Raw genomic sequence first — 18,736 nt, 5'->3', positions numbered from 1 at the left:
ACTAGATTTAGCTCTGGATATCAACAAAGCATTGCTCAGATAACAGGCCAAGTAACTTTAAGGTTCTTAGGTTTCACCACTGGGACTGTCAGGTCTTAGCTTTTGCACCATGATAGTCTCTGGAAGCCTGAACACTAGGCAGGACTCCAGTAAGCTATAGCCCCTCCTCCAGAAAGTTTACATATATAGGTACCAGAAAACAATAGTTTCAGCTCTAGAGTATCGCTCATGTTTCTTTATACTGTGTCATTTTGTTTGACATATGAATAGTTTTGCTTTTTTCTAATGTTACAATAACTGATGCTAAAGACATCAAAGTTAGGCTTTTTTTTTAAAAAAAAAAATTCCTTAGCCAGAGGAGAAAAAATTTTTGTCCTTGCTACAGGGGAAAACATGTCTTCGACTGAAAGTCTGTGACTTTAAAAACTGACAGGTAAGTATGAGATGTTGAGGTTTGAGTTTAAAAAGAGGTAAAGGAGCATTGGAAAAGATTCTGCAGGAATCCTGTAGCTTGGGAGAACTGCAAGGATGCTGTGGTAGAAGCTAAGAGCAGTGACAAACAGTTACGTACTTCACACAGTGAGGACACACAGAGCTATGACAAAGAAGATATAAGATTCCACATGGACAATAAAAATCTTAAAACTAATGCTTACTTCTAGGTGATCATGTTACTGGATCTCCTATCTCAGAACAGTAGGAAGAAAAGGCAACAAGCAGGATATTGTAATATTAAGGATACAGATGACAATAGGGACAGCTTACCTACAGCTTCCTTTTGAACATTCAGTTTCTTCAAGCCCTGGCTCTTGTTTCTAATTCAGGAACCTGATTATAAGTGGCAGTAAGGTATGATGTTTGTCTCACCCAAAAGAGTTATGTGAGAAAGCAAGACAGCATATTCTGGCTGGCTCTAAAGTAATTTAAAAATGCCTAACATTTATTACAAGGACATTCAGGCAATTATTCTTTGTTAATAAATTATACATAGGTAAGTTACCTTTTCCTTTCACAGCTTAGTCCAGCCATTTTCTGAAGAATGACGGTAAAAGTGAGGAGCTTCTATGTCTCAGTCCCAACACAGCTATTTACAAATGAGGACCTTAATCAATACAAACATACTTTGTATCCTGATCTGTAAAACGAGTGTATTTACTTGCTCTGTTCATAGAGATCAACAAACACCTATATCACAAGACTGTGTAGTACTAAATCAGAGAAACTTAACATTCCTTTTCCAAAAAGGCTAATGTTCCACCTTCCAGTCTAGCCTAGCCTTACCAAATTCTACTCACCCCATCTTTGTCTTTTTGGCAGGGAGGAGTTGGGCAAAACTCCATTCAGTACCTTCAATCCTATCTTAATCAAATTCTGGATTAAAATTGCACCCTGCCTCTTTTCCTCTGGTTGAAATACTATCTAAATGGAAGCAGACACAGGGAAGATTGAGAGAATGTGAACACAAAATAACTAGAATTATGTCAATTCCACAAGAACCTTCAGGAAGCCACAAGGGAAACAGCAGAGTGCTACGTGAAGCAGATCTAAACTTCTTCAACTCAGGAACAGTTCACATAAATTCTGATTTCACATGTAGCCTCAGAAATTTGTATCAAAACATCTTTTACTTTATTATTGTTACAACAGGTGCAGTAGACAAACATTAGCATTCTTTCTTTCCATTATTTACTTAAAGTAGGGAATAGCATCTAGGTCATCCATGTCACATTTCACTCTTTATGGCCTTCGTGCACTACAAGATTCATGCAAGTGTTGAATCCAGAACTACGACACTTCTATAAAACAGGTTCTTGGCCCTTTCACCCACTATCTTTGCACAGTCCAAAGCAGCCCTCTGAAACCCAGAGATAATCACACAATCCAGCTTGGAAGCATGAAATACCGAAACTGAACAAGTTGCTATTATGAATTCTCTTGTTCCGTCCCTCAATAATCTGATGATTCACAAGGACTAGAACCAAAAGTGAGAAAACAGTGAAAACACAAAACCACAGTGACTTAGAAAATAAACAGAATGCCCAACCCAAACCAACCTGACTCAGAACAGACTTTTGGGGGTTTTTAGGGATACACAGAAGCCTAGCAAGACAAGGCACTTACTGAATCGGGTTCATCAGCTTTTTCATATCAGGACCCAAAATATTTCACCCCACATTTAGAAATAAAATCTATCTGCATGCCCATGCTGTTTAGTGTGAGCAAAGCTAGGATGCAGATCTGCAACACATCCATGTGCACATGTGCAGCAGAGGATTGCATCATGGAGTTCACCACAATGCAAATAATTCATGTGGTCATTCACAGAGATTTCACATAATCCCGACATTAAGGAAAAAGCAGACAAGAACTGAAGTTTCTGAGAGAGAATGTGAACTCAGCAGCTCATTTGTTAAGTCTAGAACACTCTATTTACTTGGTATTCAGCCTTGCTAGCTCACCTATGGATAACAGCAAAGCCATGAACAGGACTGAGGTGTTTGTCCGCAGTGGACTCCTGTTGCTTGCATGAAGCTCAGAGCACAGTTATGCTTTTGGCACATAAGCTATACAGTTTTAAGCTAGTTTATTAAATACCTTTACACGAGATGTAGTGAGGCTCAGTCTTAAGTTCCACTTACAAAACTACTCTACTTACCTGCAGTATGAACACGAATAATTAAGGAGCACCAAGGTCACACATGCCTCAAGTGTGTGATAAGCACTGAGCAAAGCAACTCATCAACTTCCATTACCATCACACCTAGCTTCAGTGCACCTAAAACCAGGGCCCAGTCAGGTGGTTTTGTCCATTACCTTTAGGGTGAAAAACCCTAGATTGATACTGTCCTAATTAAGTAAGGAACCTCAAGAGGGTGCATAGAAAAGTGTTCTTCTGTGCACAAGACTAGCAAAACCTAGATTCAAATGTTTTCATCTTACTTTCTGGGTCCACTCCCCTCACTTACTCTGACATGAGATTAGCACCTGCTGTAGACGGTCTGGAGCTAAGCACAGATAGAAGCTGCAGGAATTTCTCCAACCCCCTCTCTTTCAAATTCTGCTAGTATTTTGTAGTGACTGTAGTCTCAGTCAAGAACAGGCATATAGTCCAGAAAATAAACTGTCAACCCTGTTTTCCTGAGAAAGCCAGGCTTAAATAAATATATACAAAACCAGACTTTTTTTTATTGAAAAGTTATTCTGAGTTACACAGCTTCAGCAGGCAGGTAACAATACATGGTACACTACATTTATTCCAAAGAATTCGTGTCATAGGACTCCAATAATAGTTTATTATGCGAACAAGTATCAGCTTCAAAGATGTAACTGAGAAAAACTAAATCATATTATTTTTAAAAACAGTGGTATAGTTTTACATCTTTCTATTGGCAGTTTACTCCTTCAAAACCTGGCAAGGTTAGGCCTGATCTGCATCACCAGGAACCTGAGGCACAGTGGCCCATGAATGTTTACATCTACCCCTTGTCTGAATGCACCAGTAAGCCTAGAGCAGCTTTCCACACATTCTTTGACTTGACAATACTTTTTGAAGAGTAATTTAGTATCTTCAGATTATACAGTTACTTCTGGTAGGGCTCTAACAATATCAATTGTTAATTTCCAGTCTTCCTAAGTAAACTAACCAGCAGTGTCTGACTTCCAATTTCACATCCATTTCTTGCTGATGCAAGAAAGCTTTTTCCACCGTTCCAGTTTGCTAACAAAGTGCTTTGTTTACTTGATTTTAATTGCACCAAAAAGCTGGGTAAGGGAACACATTTAATACTCTCAAACCAGAAACTTTCCCAGAAGTAGTTTATACACAGGAACAGAAGACTAAAACAAAGCATCTAAGCCAGTGCATCCAGTTCCATGTAATCATGTAATAAACACCTGAAGAATAAAAGAAGCTTTGTGTCATCAGCACACCAGACAAAACATTGCAGCATTTCCATTAAGTGCTGTTGTTCTGCCTTTAAAAAAAAACAAAAAAAACCAAACCAAAAAATCCCCCCTCAAAACCAAACCCAAACAACAACACCTCCACCCCCAACAACAACTACAGGGTACCAAAGGGGAAAAGGAAGAAAGTTTCATGTTTTGCCAATGCCCAAATATTCTTTGGGAAGCACAATGGTAGAGCTCTGTATCCTCCAGTGCCTCTCCTCTTTCATCTATTATTTTGGTGATTGTCATTTAGTAGAGAAGACCAGCACTCAGTATCTTCTTCTTATCCAGAAAGTGAAGAGGTTGTATTTTACCTGGAGAAATCTTCAAAAGGCAAACTGATTTCATAAAAGCAACCTAGTGTCAGGCTGATTGGAAGGTCCTCTGCTTCCTACAGCCTCTCCACAACTGATGTCTCTCATAGGCATGCTAGATGTAGAAATAAACAAAGGGCTGACCTTTAAATTGGCATGAACTTAAACTAATTTTAAAGACACTGAAATGCCTGTATCTCTCTCTACTCACATTCTTCAGATTATCACTCTATCAGTGAGTCTAACCTACTGTATTGCCCAAGAGGCTAAATGTAGATTACACAGCAAATATAATTCTGTGAGTTCAGATGTTCACACTAGAAAGTGTCAGTACTCCAGCTTTTAATATACACTTGTTGCAAGTGGTAACAGTTCACAGAAGACTGTGCAGACTGTCTGCAGCAGGAGTCAGAAAGACAGGACAAAATGAAACTCAGTGTCCACAATTCAGTTGAATAAGCCTCTGCAAAAACTTCCACCAAAGAATTTCCCAATAACAACATCCTCCTGTAGTACCAGATAATGTACAATTTCTAAGTACAAACTATATGGAATAAATTTAACCTACAGAGGCAGTTTGCTGTGACACAGAGTTTGTGCAAGTATCACTAGACATGAAAGCTCTTCTAAATATTGTGACTTATGCTTCTATAGTGGAAGAATGAAATAATATGCATCTACTTAAAACACTAGAAAAATGAGGATATAATACCGGCAGTAACATCTCTGTCCCTAATATTAGCACATTATCAATGTCAGCACATCAAAGAAAAACGCCTCTGACAATACTAATGCCCAAGCTAATTTGTGAGGACATAAAAAGGGATTTAGGATCTTTAACATTTGTAAAATATTATTCTGGAAATCAGTGATCAACAGTATTAGAAGTTTTAAATCCACATTTGAAATTCCAACTGCTTTGAAGGTAGCCTTCAGAAACTACCAGAGAAACTGTATTAATTTGGTTACCACCATTAGGAGTCTTCTGACCAGTGTGGAAGAGTATTTGTTTCAGAGATAGGAAGCAGAATTTAAAAACCACTTGATACTGAATGGAAGTTCCAGGCAGTTGGGAGGCTTGAATCAATCAATCCCAACTGCAGAGCTCCTCAGTCCATATCAAATGAAACTGAATCACACAGATATTCACATCTTTTTGTTTTATACTCAGTACACCAGCACAGACCCTTCCTTAAGTCTTATGTAAAGAACTGCCAACGCTTTAGGATGAGCCTTAAACACTACTGTGGTATTAACTTGCTTACAAACACAGTATCCTTATACTTTTCCAACTTTTTAATGTTACCCCAGGGAACTGTTTCCACACATACTGTTTCCAGAATGCAAAGAAGAAACACAAATAAGCAGTAACAGTTTTCCTAAGGCACAAAGGAGCTGAGCACCAGTGCAACATTTCCGAGAGGAGGTTTCATTGCAGCAGTGCTCAGTCACAGCTATCATGCGTAGGCCATGTGCTGGTGCTGGGCACGGCAACATTATTTCATCCGTCTGCAATCAACAAAAAAATCACTGTAGCTCTGCAATCTTATGACAAGCATATGCCTACAATAACAGCACTCACTCTGCAACTACTGCTCAGTTCCTATTAAAGGACTGTAACTTGTTATTTATGAGCATTAATGTCATCTTTACAGAGTTTTCAAATCTCTCTCAGGAAGTGTTAAAAATGCTGAGAATGTTGCCGTGGTAGCAGACATATTATATTTAGTAAATGAACTCTGAAGTATTCTGTTGCATTAGTTAAACATTCCACTATATTTATAATACTCAAATGATTTTGTTTCTGTAGAAAACCATCAGCATCCAGAGTACAGATAGTAACAAGAGAAAAAAGTGCTCACGTTCTATTGGGGATTCTTCAGGAAGCTCTGGGTTTGAATACTAACACAGTCAATGAACATGTTGTTATAAGCACTTCTTTTGAAAGTGAAGAGCATTCACAGCTCTATAAAGTTCCTTAATTCTTTTGTATGAGCGCCAGAGTTACATATGCTAAAAAAAAATAAAAATCTTATACAAAAATGAATAAAAAACCAGCCCTTACTCACATTTGTAAAGCATCTGCTTTTGTTCCTTAGACAGTAACAATACAATATCTTTTGTTCAGAATCATTTTATTTGGATTATAGCAATTAGTATCACTGATCAGTAGGCCAAATCCAGGCAGAGAGCACAGAATCAATTTCACAAGGCAACGACACGGACTAGTATTTTAGCATACAAACCATTTCATTGCATTATCAAGTTGAAATACCTTTCAACCATGCATATAAAGTCTATGCTTAATCTTTCAGAGCTCCAGGTAATACCAGGTTCCTAAATATACAAAAAATACATTTAACTTATAATAATCTTAGTGAATCAGACTTATAAAATTACAATTTGATTCTTCACAACATAGAAAAAAATACAAAAATGACTGTATATAGTTTTCACCCAAATTTCACTGACATATACATCAAAATACGTGATTTGATGTATACTCATAAACGTTTTAAGCTGAAAGATAGGTTTTAAAATGACACTGCAGATTGGTCCACACAAATGCCAACCTTCATAATGATAACAAAAAACCTCTGATAGAAACATCACATTGTGGGAAATTACAATTTACCTGCACTGTAACCTGCATCTTACTGTAATTTACAATATGAACATTTCTACAATTCCAGTTGTAAACTCTACACTGGGAAGAGCCTTGGTCTTTTAGAGGGGAGTGACTAACTCAGACAAAGCAGGCATGGTAGAACTTAAAGTGCTGTCAACTGAACCAGTGCACACAACAGAGACTACCAAAGCAGAAATGCCTGCTGGTTTGGAGATGCTGATAGAAAACATGCAAGCCAAGTGAGTAGTCTGGGGGGAAATAAAATCCTCTGCATTTGTGACAGTACCAATCAAAGCTTCTATTGTAAAGTTCACATAACCACATTACAATTTCATTGACAGATGAGGGAAATTTCTTATTTCCTGAGGAGGAAAAACCCCACGTGTGACCAGAGTCAGCACTAGGGAACAACCCAAACAGTATTAGGGCATCACTACAGTTCCCCCTCAAGATCACCTTCAAGTGATTTCCATGGAAGATAAAACTTGAAAAAGCACTGCAAGGTGAAGTGCTGAATTTTTGTACATACTAATTGCATGTTCACACTTCAGAATATAATTTCGAAGTCAACCTTGCTGATAAGATTTCTTACTATCAAAGCAATTTCTTTTTCTTTTGAAAGGAAAAGTAACTCCAGTTTCTTTCAAAAGGCTGTGGTTTATTTGCATTTGTGTGGTAAATTAATACTTTCAATTAAAGTAAGTATTTCATAATGAAGCTTACTGAGTAAAGGTGTTGGCTGTACAACCTTTCTCCCTACTGGCAGCTCACTCTGCTTTTCTGTGGTGCCAATGGTACTGACTACAGATCTGTACTGTATCTTCCTCATCAACAGAGCCATGAGTTTCTTTCATATAGGATTATACACAACCATTTTTCTTCTGCAAATTGGAGCAACAACTTTGAAACCAAATCTTTTATTTGGGCATGGCAATCAAATTAAGAAAAGTTCAGGAGCTGAGCATCGATAATATCCAGTAACCTAAGTACATCAGGAAATCAGATCTTTTAGATTATGTCCTTCAGAAAAACTGACATAACTTCTTTAGTAGCAAGTATAAGCAAAAGATGTTTTGTTCAGAGGTGGAAGTTTACACTTTTGAACAATGGGTTCAGTATAATGTAACATTTCTCAGATCAGTAAAACAAAGCACGTAACTTCATGAAGAAATGAATTGAAATTGTTGCATCTTTGAATCTGAAACCACTTCACAGTCGTATATGGCCACAGGAATAGAGTCATAGAATCATTTAGGTTGGACAAGACAGATCATCAAGTCCAACCATTAACCTAACACTGCAAAGTCCCACTAAATCATGTCCCTAAGCACCACATCTGCACTTCTTCTAAATCTCTCCAGTGTTGCTGATTCTACCACTTCCCTGGGCAACTTGTTCAAATGCTTGACAATCCTTTCCATGAAGAAATTTTACCTAACATCTACTCCAATCCTTCCTGGGTGCAACTCAAGGCAGTCTCCTCTTGTCCTATTGCTTTTAACTTGGGAGAAAAGACCAACACCCATCTTGCTACAACCTCCTGTGTTTTTGAATGCAGCCAGTAACTGGCTCCAAAATGTTTAAAATAGAAGCAAAGATTTTTATTCTCTCACCCTCCCCCTGCTCACATTAGTCCTGTTTGTGTTGAACAGAAAAGGTGCTATATATACTGAGAGTTAGGAAAATTCAGTCAGACCTTTTGATGGAGCCAAAGAAAATTACTGAAAAATGTGAAGTTTCTTTAAATACAGCTCTGACAAGCATAAACCTTGATGACTAAATCCAGCTCTTCCCAAGTGCCAGACCAGAGAGCCTGTGCCCTCAGTGCTTCCTAGCTATGTTTAGGGAGAGCTGTGATGCGACAAGCACAACTGGGCCACGTCCAGGGGGAGGTGCTTGGCAGGCACAGCATGAGACAGTACTGCAGGTAGCAGTGCTGGTCACACCTCATTTATGCACTAAATCATCATGTTACAAGAGGGAAGCCAGAGAAGCCCACGTGGTGTAGTCTAATGACTCTGCCTGGGTGAAGACAGGACTATTTGGCTGCCAATTCCTAACAGAGCAAAGGCCATAACCTACATTTCCTTTCACCTTTGCTTGGATATCTGTTCATTTCCCTGCTCCCTTTGTCCATTCCTCACCCCTTTGCCCCCAGTCAAAAGTTTCTTCATAACTCAGGGCACTGCATTAGTGCCTTCTGCCTCACCACAAGGCTTTCTTGGTTCTTTCATTTTCTGTTTTTCCTTCCAAGGAAAGGCTAAGCCTGAGAACCCATAGAAAGCACCTAGAAAATATAACTTTCTATGTTCTTCCACTCTTGGAAAAGAACAGATGTGGGAAGGCTTGTCCAGTCTGCAAAAGCAGCATGTAACACATGAGATAATCTGCCTTCAAAGGAGCAGTTTATGACTTAGCAACACTTCAGAAGTTGAGAGCCTGGAACTGCCTGCTTGGATGTGCCAGAGTGATACACATCAGTCGCTTGAGAAAAGTTAGGCTGAGGAACAAGGCCCCCAAATGATTCCCCAATAGACCAAACAGTCCTTGGCACTGAAAGATGAGTATCACTGCCAGTGCTTTAGAGATGATAATTTAAAGTAAAAAAAGGGAGAACTGCACCTGTTTCTGGGTGACCTGCCCCCTTATCTTGCTTGGATTCATTACTGATATCACTAGAAATATTATAGTTAGTACTATTTTTCTTTTTAATATGTAAAAAAGTATCCAGGGATGCAGTACTTAAGAGGAGTTTTAATATTTCAGATAAGCATCATAGCCTCTGAATGAACATTAGCATTTGAGTAATCAGCTTAAACAAGATCTTCACTCTGGTCAGACACTGTACTTGTACTGTTTGAATTCCTGAAGAACCACACAGCCCTCACTTCCCATAACTGGTTTCTTATTCTTGTTCCCATCACCTTTTAAATACACAACCTACCTTTCTAAATTCAAACACTTTGCCCAGATTACATTCTCCACTGAAGTCTCTGACATTATCCTGAAGTATTCCAGAGCATATTGTTTGCTTTCACAGCAATACATACAGTTTCTGGCATGCAGTCAAGCACTTAAAAAAAAGAGGTATTGGTAATATAATCCCAATTCAGGCATTTAGTGGGTACAACTTCATCACTCATACTGCAACCTTCAGGCATTTAGTAACAAATGAAAACCATTTAGCACATCATTTAAGGAAAGGTTAACTGCCAAGCCATATAAAGTTTGAAAGTTTTCTGAAGCACTGCAAGCTGAAAATTATTTCAACGTTTTACATTGTGGGATTTCAGTGAAATTAGATTTATTTGTTGTTCTTGCTAAGTTATTGGTCTTTTATCTCTGACTTATCTTGGTATATTCTTTACAAATGTGCTGGATATTGAAAAACTGCAGCATTTTGATGTTTGAAAAGTTCTGAAAAAGAGTTGGAATTACTCCGACTTCTTGTGTTCTTCAGTGTGGGAAAGCACCTTTCGCCTCTGATGTAGCATATGAAAATACAGCTGAGGAAAGACTGAAGAGAAAACAGACTTAAGTAAATGAAGTCTGAACTGAGGCTTACATGTCAATGCAAGATGCACAGTCACATGGGCAAAGTCACCAATTCTCTATTCAAAGAACATGCTTATCTGCTTTTTGCTCAAGTTATCTACTGCCTTTTACACTTTAAAGAGAAGAAGTGATATGGTTCTTAGGTTTCAGGTACTATTTATTTGTTGCTAGAGCAATCACATTTTTAATTACATGACAAATGCCTTATTTAACTCTGCATGTACAAGCAGATGGCAAAAGTCTCCTGAACTGCATGCACATGATAGACAGAAAACAGACTGAAGGGAGGAAAAAGTCCTTCCAAAAGAATGAGATTTCCGAATTTGTTTCATTTCTTGAAATTTTAGTGTTGCTTTTCCAGAATTTAAGGCACTTGATACAAACTGGTTCCTCTTACATCTCTTCTCTCTCTCTCCTTCACACAAAGCTTTTTCTCTCCTAGACTATTTCTAGACTCTTAGACTACATTACACAGTACATTTGCACAACAACAAAGCAGGGGATAGAAAACATACATACATAAACAGCAAAAGCTAAAATTTCCATGAGACACCAAACCTTTGTGAACCATATGAATATTAAACAAGGTCATCAGCAGCCTAAATTAGTTCTATGTATGCTAATCCCACCATTCTTAGCTTTTCCCATTTCAGCTGTTAATACTAGAACACCTAACAAACTCATACTTACTTGGAATGTAAGAGATCATAACCAGGATCAGGAATGTGTAGTAGTCAAAAGAAAAATTGTACTTGTTAGGTAAACTAATGGAGTACAAGCCAGACTGCCTGACGAAGGGTAATGCAGCATATATTGTGAGTAATTCGCCTGAGACTCCCATTGGATACAATACTATAAACAAAGTGTACCTGGAACAAAACATTTACAGGAATAATTAAAAGGGATGACAAACTCTGACAAAGTATTTGCTAAATGCTACTATGGATATTGAAATTTACAATTCTCAACTCAGTACTTATTTTCATTAGCACTTATTTGATTAGAGCATGGCAAGGTATGAACATTACTGCAACACAAGTATTCAAATCAGCAATCAGTTTGAAATATTTAGAGATTACCTTTGAGGACCTAAAATCTGTCTTCAAATTTATTCTCCCCCACCCCACAGACACATTATTGTTTTGATGCCATTATACTTATATATTGGTTTGAGGCCATTATACTTCTTAAAACAGGGCCAAACATAGTCAATGTTAATCAATGAGATTAATTAACAATTCCTTCAAGTACAACCCGTGGATTCAAGAGTTGCGGTTAAATGTCAGTTTACTTACTGTCATCCCTTGCTGTTAAATATCAGTTTCTGACAAGCAAAATCATTTTATGAATGGAACTCAGTTGTGACAAACTACTCTTTCAGCTTACAATGCAATAGAATTTGTGTAAGGTAAAAATCTGCTGGAAAGAGGCTTGGAAGTCACACTCACAAACTGGGCAATGACCTCAAGGCAGAATCTAATTTTTATGTACTGCAACCATTTCACAAGATAAAATATCCCTGTCAAATCAGTGTTGTAAGGCTATGATTTCTATTATGCCACCGACCTGGCCCATTTGATGAGATAAGGGAGATGGTTTAACAAGCTAAACGTATAAAAAGAGTAACGGATTATCTCGGTGATTGTCCAGGCCACTACAAACAAGAGGACACTGTCTTCACTTTGTACCTGTAAGAAAGCAAAAAACTCAGCGTGAATTCAAGAATTACCAATTACTCACCAGACCCAAGAAAACCTCAAAGAAATCAATTTCCTCAGGTCACTTTACTGCAACATTTTAGAGAACAGACTCCAAGAATGAGCTTAAAAGCAACATTAGTAACAACAGTAAAAAACTCAAGGTCTTATCATGCTCTGTAGTTTTCTAGTTGCTAAAGAATAGTTCTGCGTAGCTTAAGATCTCCCGTTCTGTGCAAGGTAAATTGGTACAAGAAATCCCTGAAATGCTGAGTACAATTCATAACTCTTCTCATTCCTATATAGTACCAGCTTCTACTTCAGTCCTATGATTGCTTCCTACTGCAGTGAGCAGAAAGGATGCTAACACATTAGTCTAACACTTGATATCTGGTTTACACTTTATATTCTGATCCTAGTTCATGCTACTTCTGAGCAGAAGCACTGTTTTCCTCTCTTTACAGGTAAGAGACCAGGTCCTACTTCTGAGCAGCAGCAGAACAGCTACCACCAGAACTGAGGCCGGAGAAGAAACAGAAGCTCAGATTGTCTCCCCTCAGGCAAGCTTGACAACTACCTGATTCACTGCTCCTTACTCCATTTTCTGCTTACTGTATCTAGCATAGTCCCTCTAATGTTACACTCCAGGCATGATCATGTTTCACTGCTTTACACCTCTTGGAGCTCTTATGTCAGTCACACATCACTGAACCAGCATTTACTCTCTCTCTGTATTCTGAAGGTTAATCTTCAAAAGCAAGTATTTTAAAATTAATTGCTATATTTATTACATTTGGGAGCATCATTATGAAGTTCAAGTTTCAGGTGGAGTAACAGTGATGAAGCAGTATATGTGGGGTCACATACCCACACTAAAAACTCCTGAAAGAGCAGACGTGATTTTTATGCAGCCTTCACCCTCCTTCCCTCCCCCTTCCAACACAACTCCCAGCTGTACAAGTACCTTGAGCCCACATTCAGTGGACCATGTGAACAAAAAGAGCTCAACCACAGGGGCCCAGATTTTCTCTTTTCCTCCAAGTCTTGAAAAAGGGGAAAGGAAGTCAGTAGGTATGGGTGGCACACTCTATTCATCTTGGGCAAACTACACATACCAAGACCAAAAAAAAGAACAACATATGTAGGCAACCAGAAACCTTCTAATAGGAGGGGAGTGATCACATATCTTTGTGTAAAAACACTCATGAGGATCACCCATAGAAAGTTTTGTTACAGACTACAAAGCAAGAAGATTTATACAGAAATCCTGAGCTACCCTGGCATGCAGAGCTGCTGTTAATCTGTGTTCTGCTGCATGTAACACTTCAGGACACTTTCACTGCATGTTGCAGCAAATGCACCTTGCCCTTTTTACAAAGGAAACTCTGATCATTTCCTTATATATTAATCTCCCTTATATCATCCTAAAAGGGAAAAATCCAATGAGGATTTCCAGAGAACAGACAAAATCTATTTTTATATTGCTACAGGATCCTAGTCGTGTTCTGGGTCTGCTTTATAACCAAAACTTAGTTCTCAACACAGGAAAGTTAGGAGCACTTCACAGATGCTGCTGTTCCAAAGGAGCAATGTGCTTTGCAAGCACTCCAGAGCTGCATCTTCTGGCCAAGTCGGGAGTAGCAGCTTAGTCAGTTCATCTAAACCTGTGACTCACAGACTTCCACCTGTACTTGGAAACCTCACTCCCTTCCCTAGCTGTGGAAATCAGTAAAGTCAAGAAACAAAAATTCGTAGCTTGAAGTAGCATCCAAGGACATGAGCAAGGACAAGAACCTGGGAAGCTAACAGTGAATGATACACGTGGAAGTAGAAAATCTGACAGCTGCAGTCCAGTCCTATCACAGGTCCACTCTTCCCCATCTGCTTTAATGTTAGAAGTTATTGAAACACTTCACACCATTATGAAACACACACACACAACCCTGTAAAGGTCCCATGAAGAATCACTGACTGTGCCTTTACAGCTTGTTTTATTTAAGGAAGAAAAAATACTGGAACTTGGTGGTTATCAGTTAAGAGTATGTTTCTTTCCACACTCCCATATCCATCGCACGTCTGTCGCTATGAGAACATCTCTTTGAGCACTGCCAATTTTTCAGTACTTCAAATAAAGATGTCAGAGATGCACATTATCAAACCCCTGGGAACTAATTTACAAAACAGTCTCTCAAGAGTCTTATTCATTTAGGCACTGCTAATGCTGCATTTGCATCATTCCTTTTCCAGGTTGAGGATAAGGGGGAAAGTTCAGCAAATAAATAGTACCTTTAATAAGTCACTAAGCCCAGTGCTGCCCTCAGAACTCAATTCCTCTTCCTCTACTTATCTTCATACCAGTCTTTCAAGAAAGTGTTAGACACAAGTCAAAACACATTTTACACTTTATTTACACCTTCTTTGTCCAACTGCGTTGATAGGGGTCAATCATACAACAGGTACAATTTTTTGGCATGTGTTTCAAGCCAATATATCATCAAGGAGGGTCCTGAAGATATGTGAGTTTATCTTCAATACTGTGAACAGCAGACAACGTTCGTTAAAATATAAAAGAAACCACAGCCTTTTAAGATGCAAAGATGAGAACTGGGAGTTGACAAAATAAAGCCTGAGAGTTTTGTTAATGTTCTCCCTTATGCATGGAAAGGGAAATTTCTCCACATTAGGAGTAACAGTTTGACAAATTTGCAGAAAATTTTAAACACATAATTAAGCAATCCAGTGCAGAAGAGTAAAACCAGCAGTGCTATGCAACTGTAATGATTAAAAATGTTGGAACAGCACGTCTCCCTCCAAAGTGCTGGTTCTCTGGTACAGTAATTAAAAAAGGAAAAAAGAGAAGAAAAAAAAAGAAAAAAAAAGAAGCTTCACAGTAGGCACAAAGGACCTGACAGACATTTGTGTTATATGGCATTCCTCAAATTTTATACAGCTTTAAAGCAGTGGTGAATGAGGCTTTTCAACTGCACTCAGCCATTCAGAGTGCTGAACTTTCCAGTGTGCACTTTTTTACTACAATTTAGCCTTAAATATCATAAATTAAGATGTTCTTCCCTCTTTAAGTAAGTATGATTTACTACTGATTGAAGATATCCATTCACAACTGCAGACACTAAGGTCTTAATTAGCAGCTCTATATGCTATACATGTCCTGTTCACAGCACCTCTTCTGACTGTTCTAGAAATGTTCCTCTAAATATATATTATACTTATCTGCAACTTATCTGTAACTGAACCCGATGGGATAAGCAATAAATCCCTGCTGACACCACTTTTTAATTACCCATCAGAACTGGGTGTAGAATTATCCATCAGAATGGAATTGCACAAAGGCTTTCCATGATGTCACCAGATGATCTCATTGTTCACACAAATTCAGAAAGACATCATTTGAACTGAAGGGCACTTTCTGTTCCCATAGGCCTACATCCTTCTAGCCCTTCAAGCTAGGCTGCTCATTCTCTTCCCTCCTTTGCAGTAAAATTCACCAAAGCAATTCCTTTCTGATGTAATGACAAAACACTGTCAAGACCTGTGTGATGTGCCAGGGCCTCCTCCACTACACTAACCACTGTTCCTGCAGTGGAGGTCAGAGGAATCTCACTGCTACCCACAGAAGTGTGTGGTGCTTTAACATTTGCCATGCTTGAACGTTTACCATAACTAACTTCATATTGAGTTTAACAGCACATTAGCACTAAAGTCAACAAAAAGCACAAACGTGTTAGTGGCAAGAAGCATGCTTCAAATCACATCACTTATCTAGAAGTGTGTTCTGACAGATGCAATACATGTTTCTTCTTGCAACTATATTATATACGAAAACAGTCTGGAAATGCAAGATACTGAACAAGCCTCACTCAAAAAGTTAAAGAGGAAAACTGCGTATCATTTTACAAGAACCTCATCATGCAACTGCATAGCTTACAAGTTCCATAAAGCTGTGTGAGAATTTAATCCTGGACTTCACCACGGAGCTCACTTGTGCAGACAGCCCTTTAGAAAAAGCAGAACACTTGTGACACTTGCAATACATCTCCCCAGGTGAGACTGCATGCTCCCTGGTTGGGGAAGGGGAGGGGTCAGAATACAACCTCTTATTTATTTGCTCTACTGCACAGGGCAAAAGCTCATCACAGGATTCCTCATCCTTACCTTTCTTATGCCCACTTTCTAAGCCATTACAAAAAGTAACACAAAATACAGTGTCTTGCAAGACTTGAACCAAGAGACCACACAAGTACGAGAAAAAAAACAACTGCTTGTAATATTGTAGAAAGAATCCTTGTCAAAAATCCAATGATTGCTCCTCTTTTCTCTCATTTTGCTGGTTTTCTCTAGTGACAATGTGGGCTTAAGTTTCATGAAAATCTAACCCACAACCATATTACAGGTTTTCCTTTGATGCCTACCAGACAATACATGGAATAATTCCAATCCAGACAATCTAACCTTTAATATTTTGGTTACTTCAAAACCAGGAGACAATTCATGAAAACATATTATCATTGTTCTTCACGTAGCACCAGTTATCCCAATAACATACAGGCAACAAGCAAAACTACAAGCATATTTCTTTCCAAGTATTTTATACATGTATCTAAAATCTAATGTCTTGGAATCATGGCTCTTTCTTAATTTAAAATCTAGTATTTATTTCTAGTGAATTAACAGAGACTGGAGCACATTATTTTGCACCACAAGAGAAATCCATCAGAAGAGGAGTATTTGTAAGATTTTAGGTTTATTGAGAAAAATAACATTCCTCCACCTTAAATAGCATGAAACCAAGGTTTCATGTGAATGAGCATCATAACATCAGAAAGGGTTGTTAATTACTAGGAACCACAGTGACTTCTGTTACTCTACATGTGGATGGATGCTCTGGTAACAGGTTTGGAGTAAGGAAGAGAAAGCAGCTTCCCTGAAGACTTGGTAATGAGACAAGCTCCTTAAGACATTCTCCATGTCAAGTCAGAAATAATCTTATGCATATAATGACACTAGATTACTGTCACTTACTTCAGGCACCCATGGTGACACTGGCATTGAGACTAATTTCTCTATTTAATGAGAAGAAAACCAGTTAAGATTGGTTGGCTAAAGTGACAGCAGAGATGCAGAGTATTTGGGCTACTACAAAGATTCAGATGACACGAAAGAGTCAGTCAGTATAACCTGCACCAACTGAAGCATGTTTAGATTTTGAAATGGCTGTCGGGAATATTTTTCAAATAACAGGGTTTCCAGAAGATTCTACATAGATTTGATTAAAGTACAGCACTATTTGGTGTGGTAAGCAATGAGGAAAAACACATAGGCCCCAAAGCCCACCTACACTAGAATGCAAGAAAATCAAACGAATGACAGAGGAAAGATTATCTTGGAGAGTAATAAGGGAGAGCATCCAGGCACTGCTGGCACAAACAGCTGAGGGGGAGCTTCAGCTGCCACGGGTAAACAACACGAATCGTGGGTGCAGGAGGGAGGCAGAGAGGAGATTTCACTATTAATTTTGGCACTAATGAGATCAATACTAGAAGGTTGAGCCAAATTGTGGGTTCTGTATTACACTCTGGGACCTCTTTAACTTTTAGGAAGGAGTGCAAAATCTATTTAGGACCCAAATGTCTTACAGTGAGAGAATTAGACCTCGCTCTATTTGTCTGTCAAGAAAAGATGATATCAGACCTATTTTTATTTCTTTTGATCCACAGAAATTCACATAAACAATCTGGGATACAAACAGAAGACACTTTAAGGAAAATAAGACAGTAATCAACACTTCCTTTTCAGCATGGATCAATAGTTTTTCTACCTGTTTGGTGGCTTAACTTACCTCTTTTACACTATGTGTTACTGCCCACGTCAGGAAAACCCTTGACATCACTTGGAAAGCAGTCAGAACAACAGAAGAGGGAACAATGCCTGGAAAATATTTTGCAATTAGTAAATATTCCTGACTATCAGGGTAGGAGGTAGGGATGGGGAAATAAAACACAGCTAAACCAAAGTCCAGTAATTCGAAATTTTTTGAATGAAAGCATTTAATTTTTGTGATTTGAAAGAATGAAGTCTGTCCTGTGGTGTCTTTACAGAGCCTAATGCAACCCAATCCCCTGACAAGACTTTCTGCATCAAAATGCAAATAAAAGTAATTAGTCTTGTTGCAATCACAGAACAGCTGAATAAGATGAGATAACTTCAATCACGCAGCTTCTGGGATACAGCCTTTCAAATAAACCCTCTTTGATTATAATAACAAGATACTCTTCATTACTGTGATTTAAAAAGTAAAAACAATAAAGACATTTTGTACAGTATATCCCAAAAACCAGCTAGCAAAAACCATGAGTATTTTGCAGTAACACTAGCATGTATTTTGACAGATACAAACTTTATAATTCCTTCCTGGAAATACAACTCAGAAAAAAAACAACCCACAACAAACCAACCCCAAGGAAGAGCTGATGCATTGGTAGGTACAGAAACAATTTTCTCAAAGAAGCAAATATCACTGGTTCTTCCAAGCAAGTTCTGAGATTCTCATTAAACTGCCAGTAGTAAAAGGATCC

At 38.4% G+C, this 18,736-nt stretch overlaps 1 protein-coding gene across 1 annotated transcript in view; it reads right to left on the bottom strand.

The window, feature by feature from the left end:
* Nucleotides 1-9,596: 9,596 nt before the first annotated feature.
* The window catches only part of PTPLB (protein tyrosine phosphatase-like (proline instead of catalytic arginine), member b), a gene marked incomplete at its 5' end in the record, with an annotated part of 13,281 nt that continues 4,141 nt past the window's right edge, over nt 9,597-18,736 (bottom strand). The window contains 4 exons of the mRNA XM_009076227.1: nt 9,597-10,408; nt 11,137-11,315; nt 12,013-12,134; nt 18,001-18,089. Of these exons, the coding sequence (XP_009074475.1) occupies nt 10,326-10,408; nt 11,137-11,315; nt 12,013-12,134; nt 18,001-18,089 (473 nt within the window). The remainder of the gene's footprint in view (nt 10,409-11,136; nt 11,316-12,012; nt 12,135-18,000; nt 18,090-18,736) is intronic.

This window comes from Acanthisitta chloris, unplaced genomic scaffold, assembly GCF_000695815.1.
Source record: "Acanthisitta chloris isolate BGI_N310 unplaced genomic scaffold, ASM69581v1 scaffold18346, whole genome shotgun sequence".
In the NCBI taxonomy this organism is placed as follows: Eukaryota; Metazoa; Chordata; class Aves; order Passeriformes; family Acanthisittidae; genus Acanthisitta; species Acanthisitta chloris.
The sequence above is the reverse complement of the archived record's forward strand: the minus strand, read 5'-3'. Positions and strand labels throughout refer to the sequence as shown.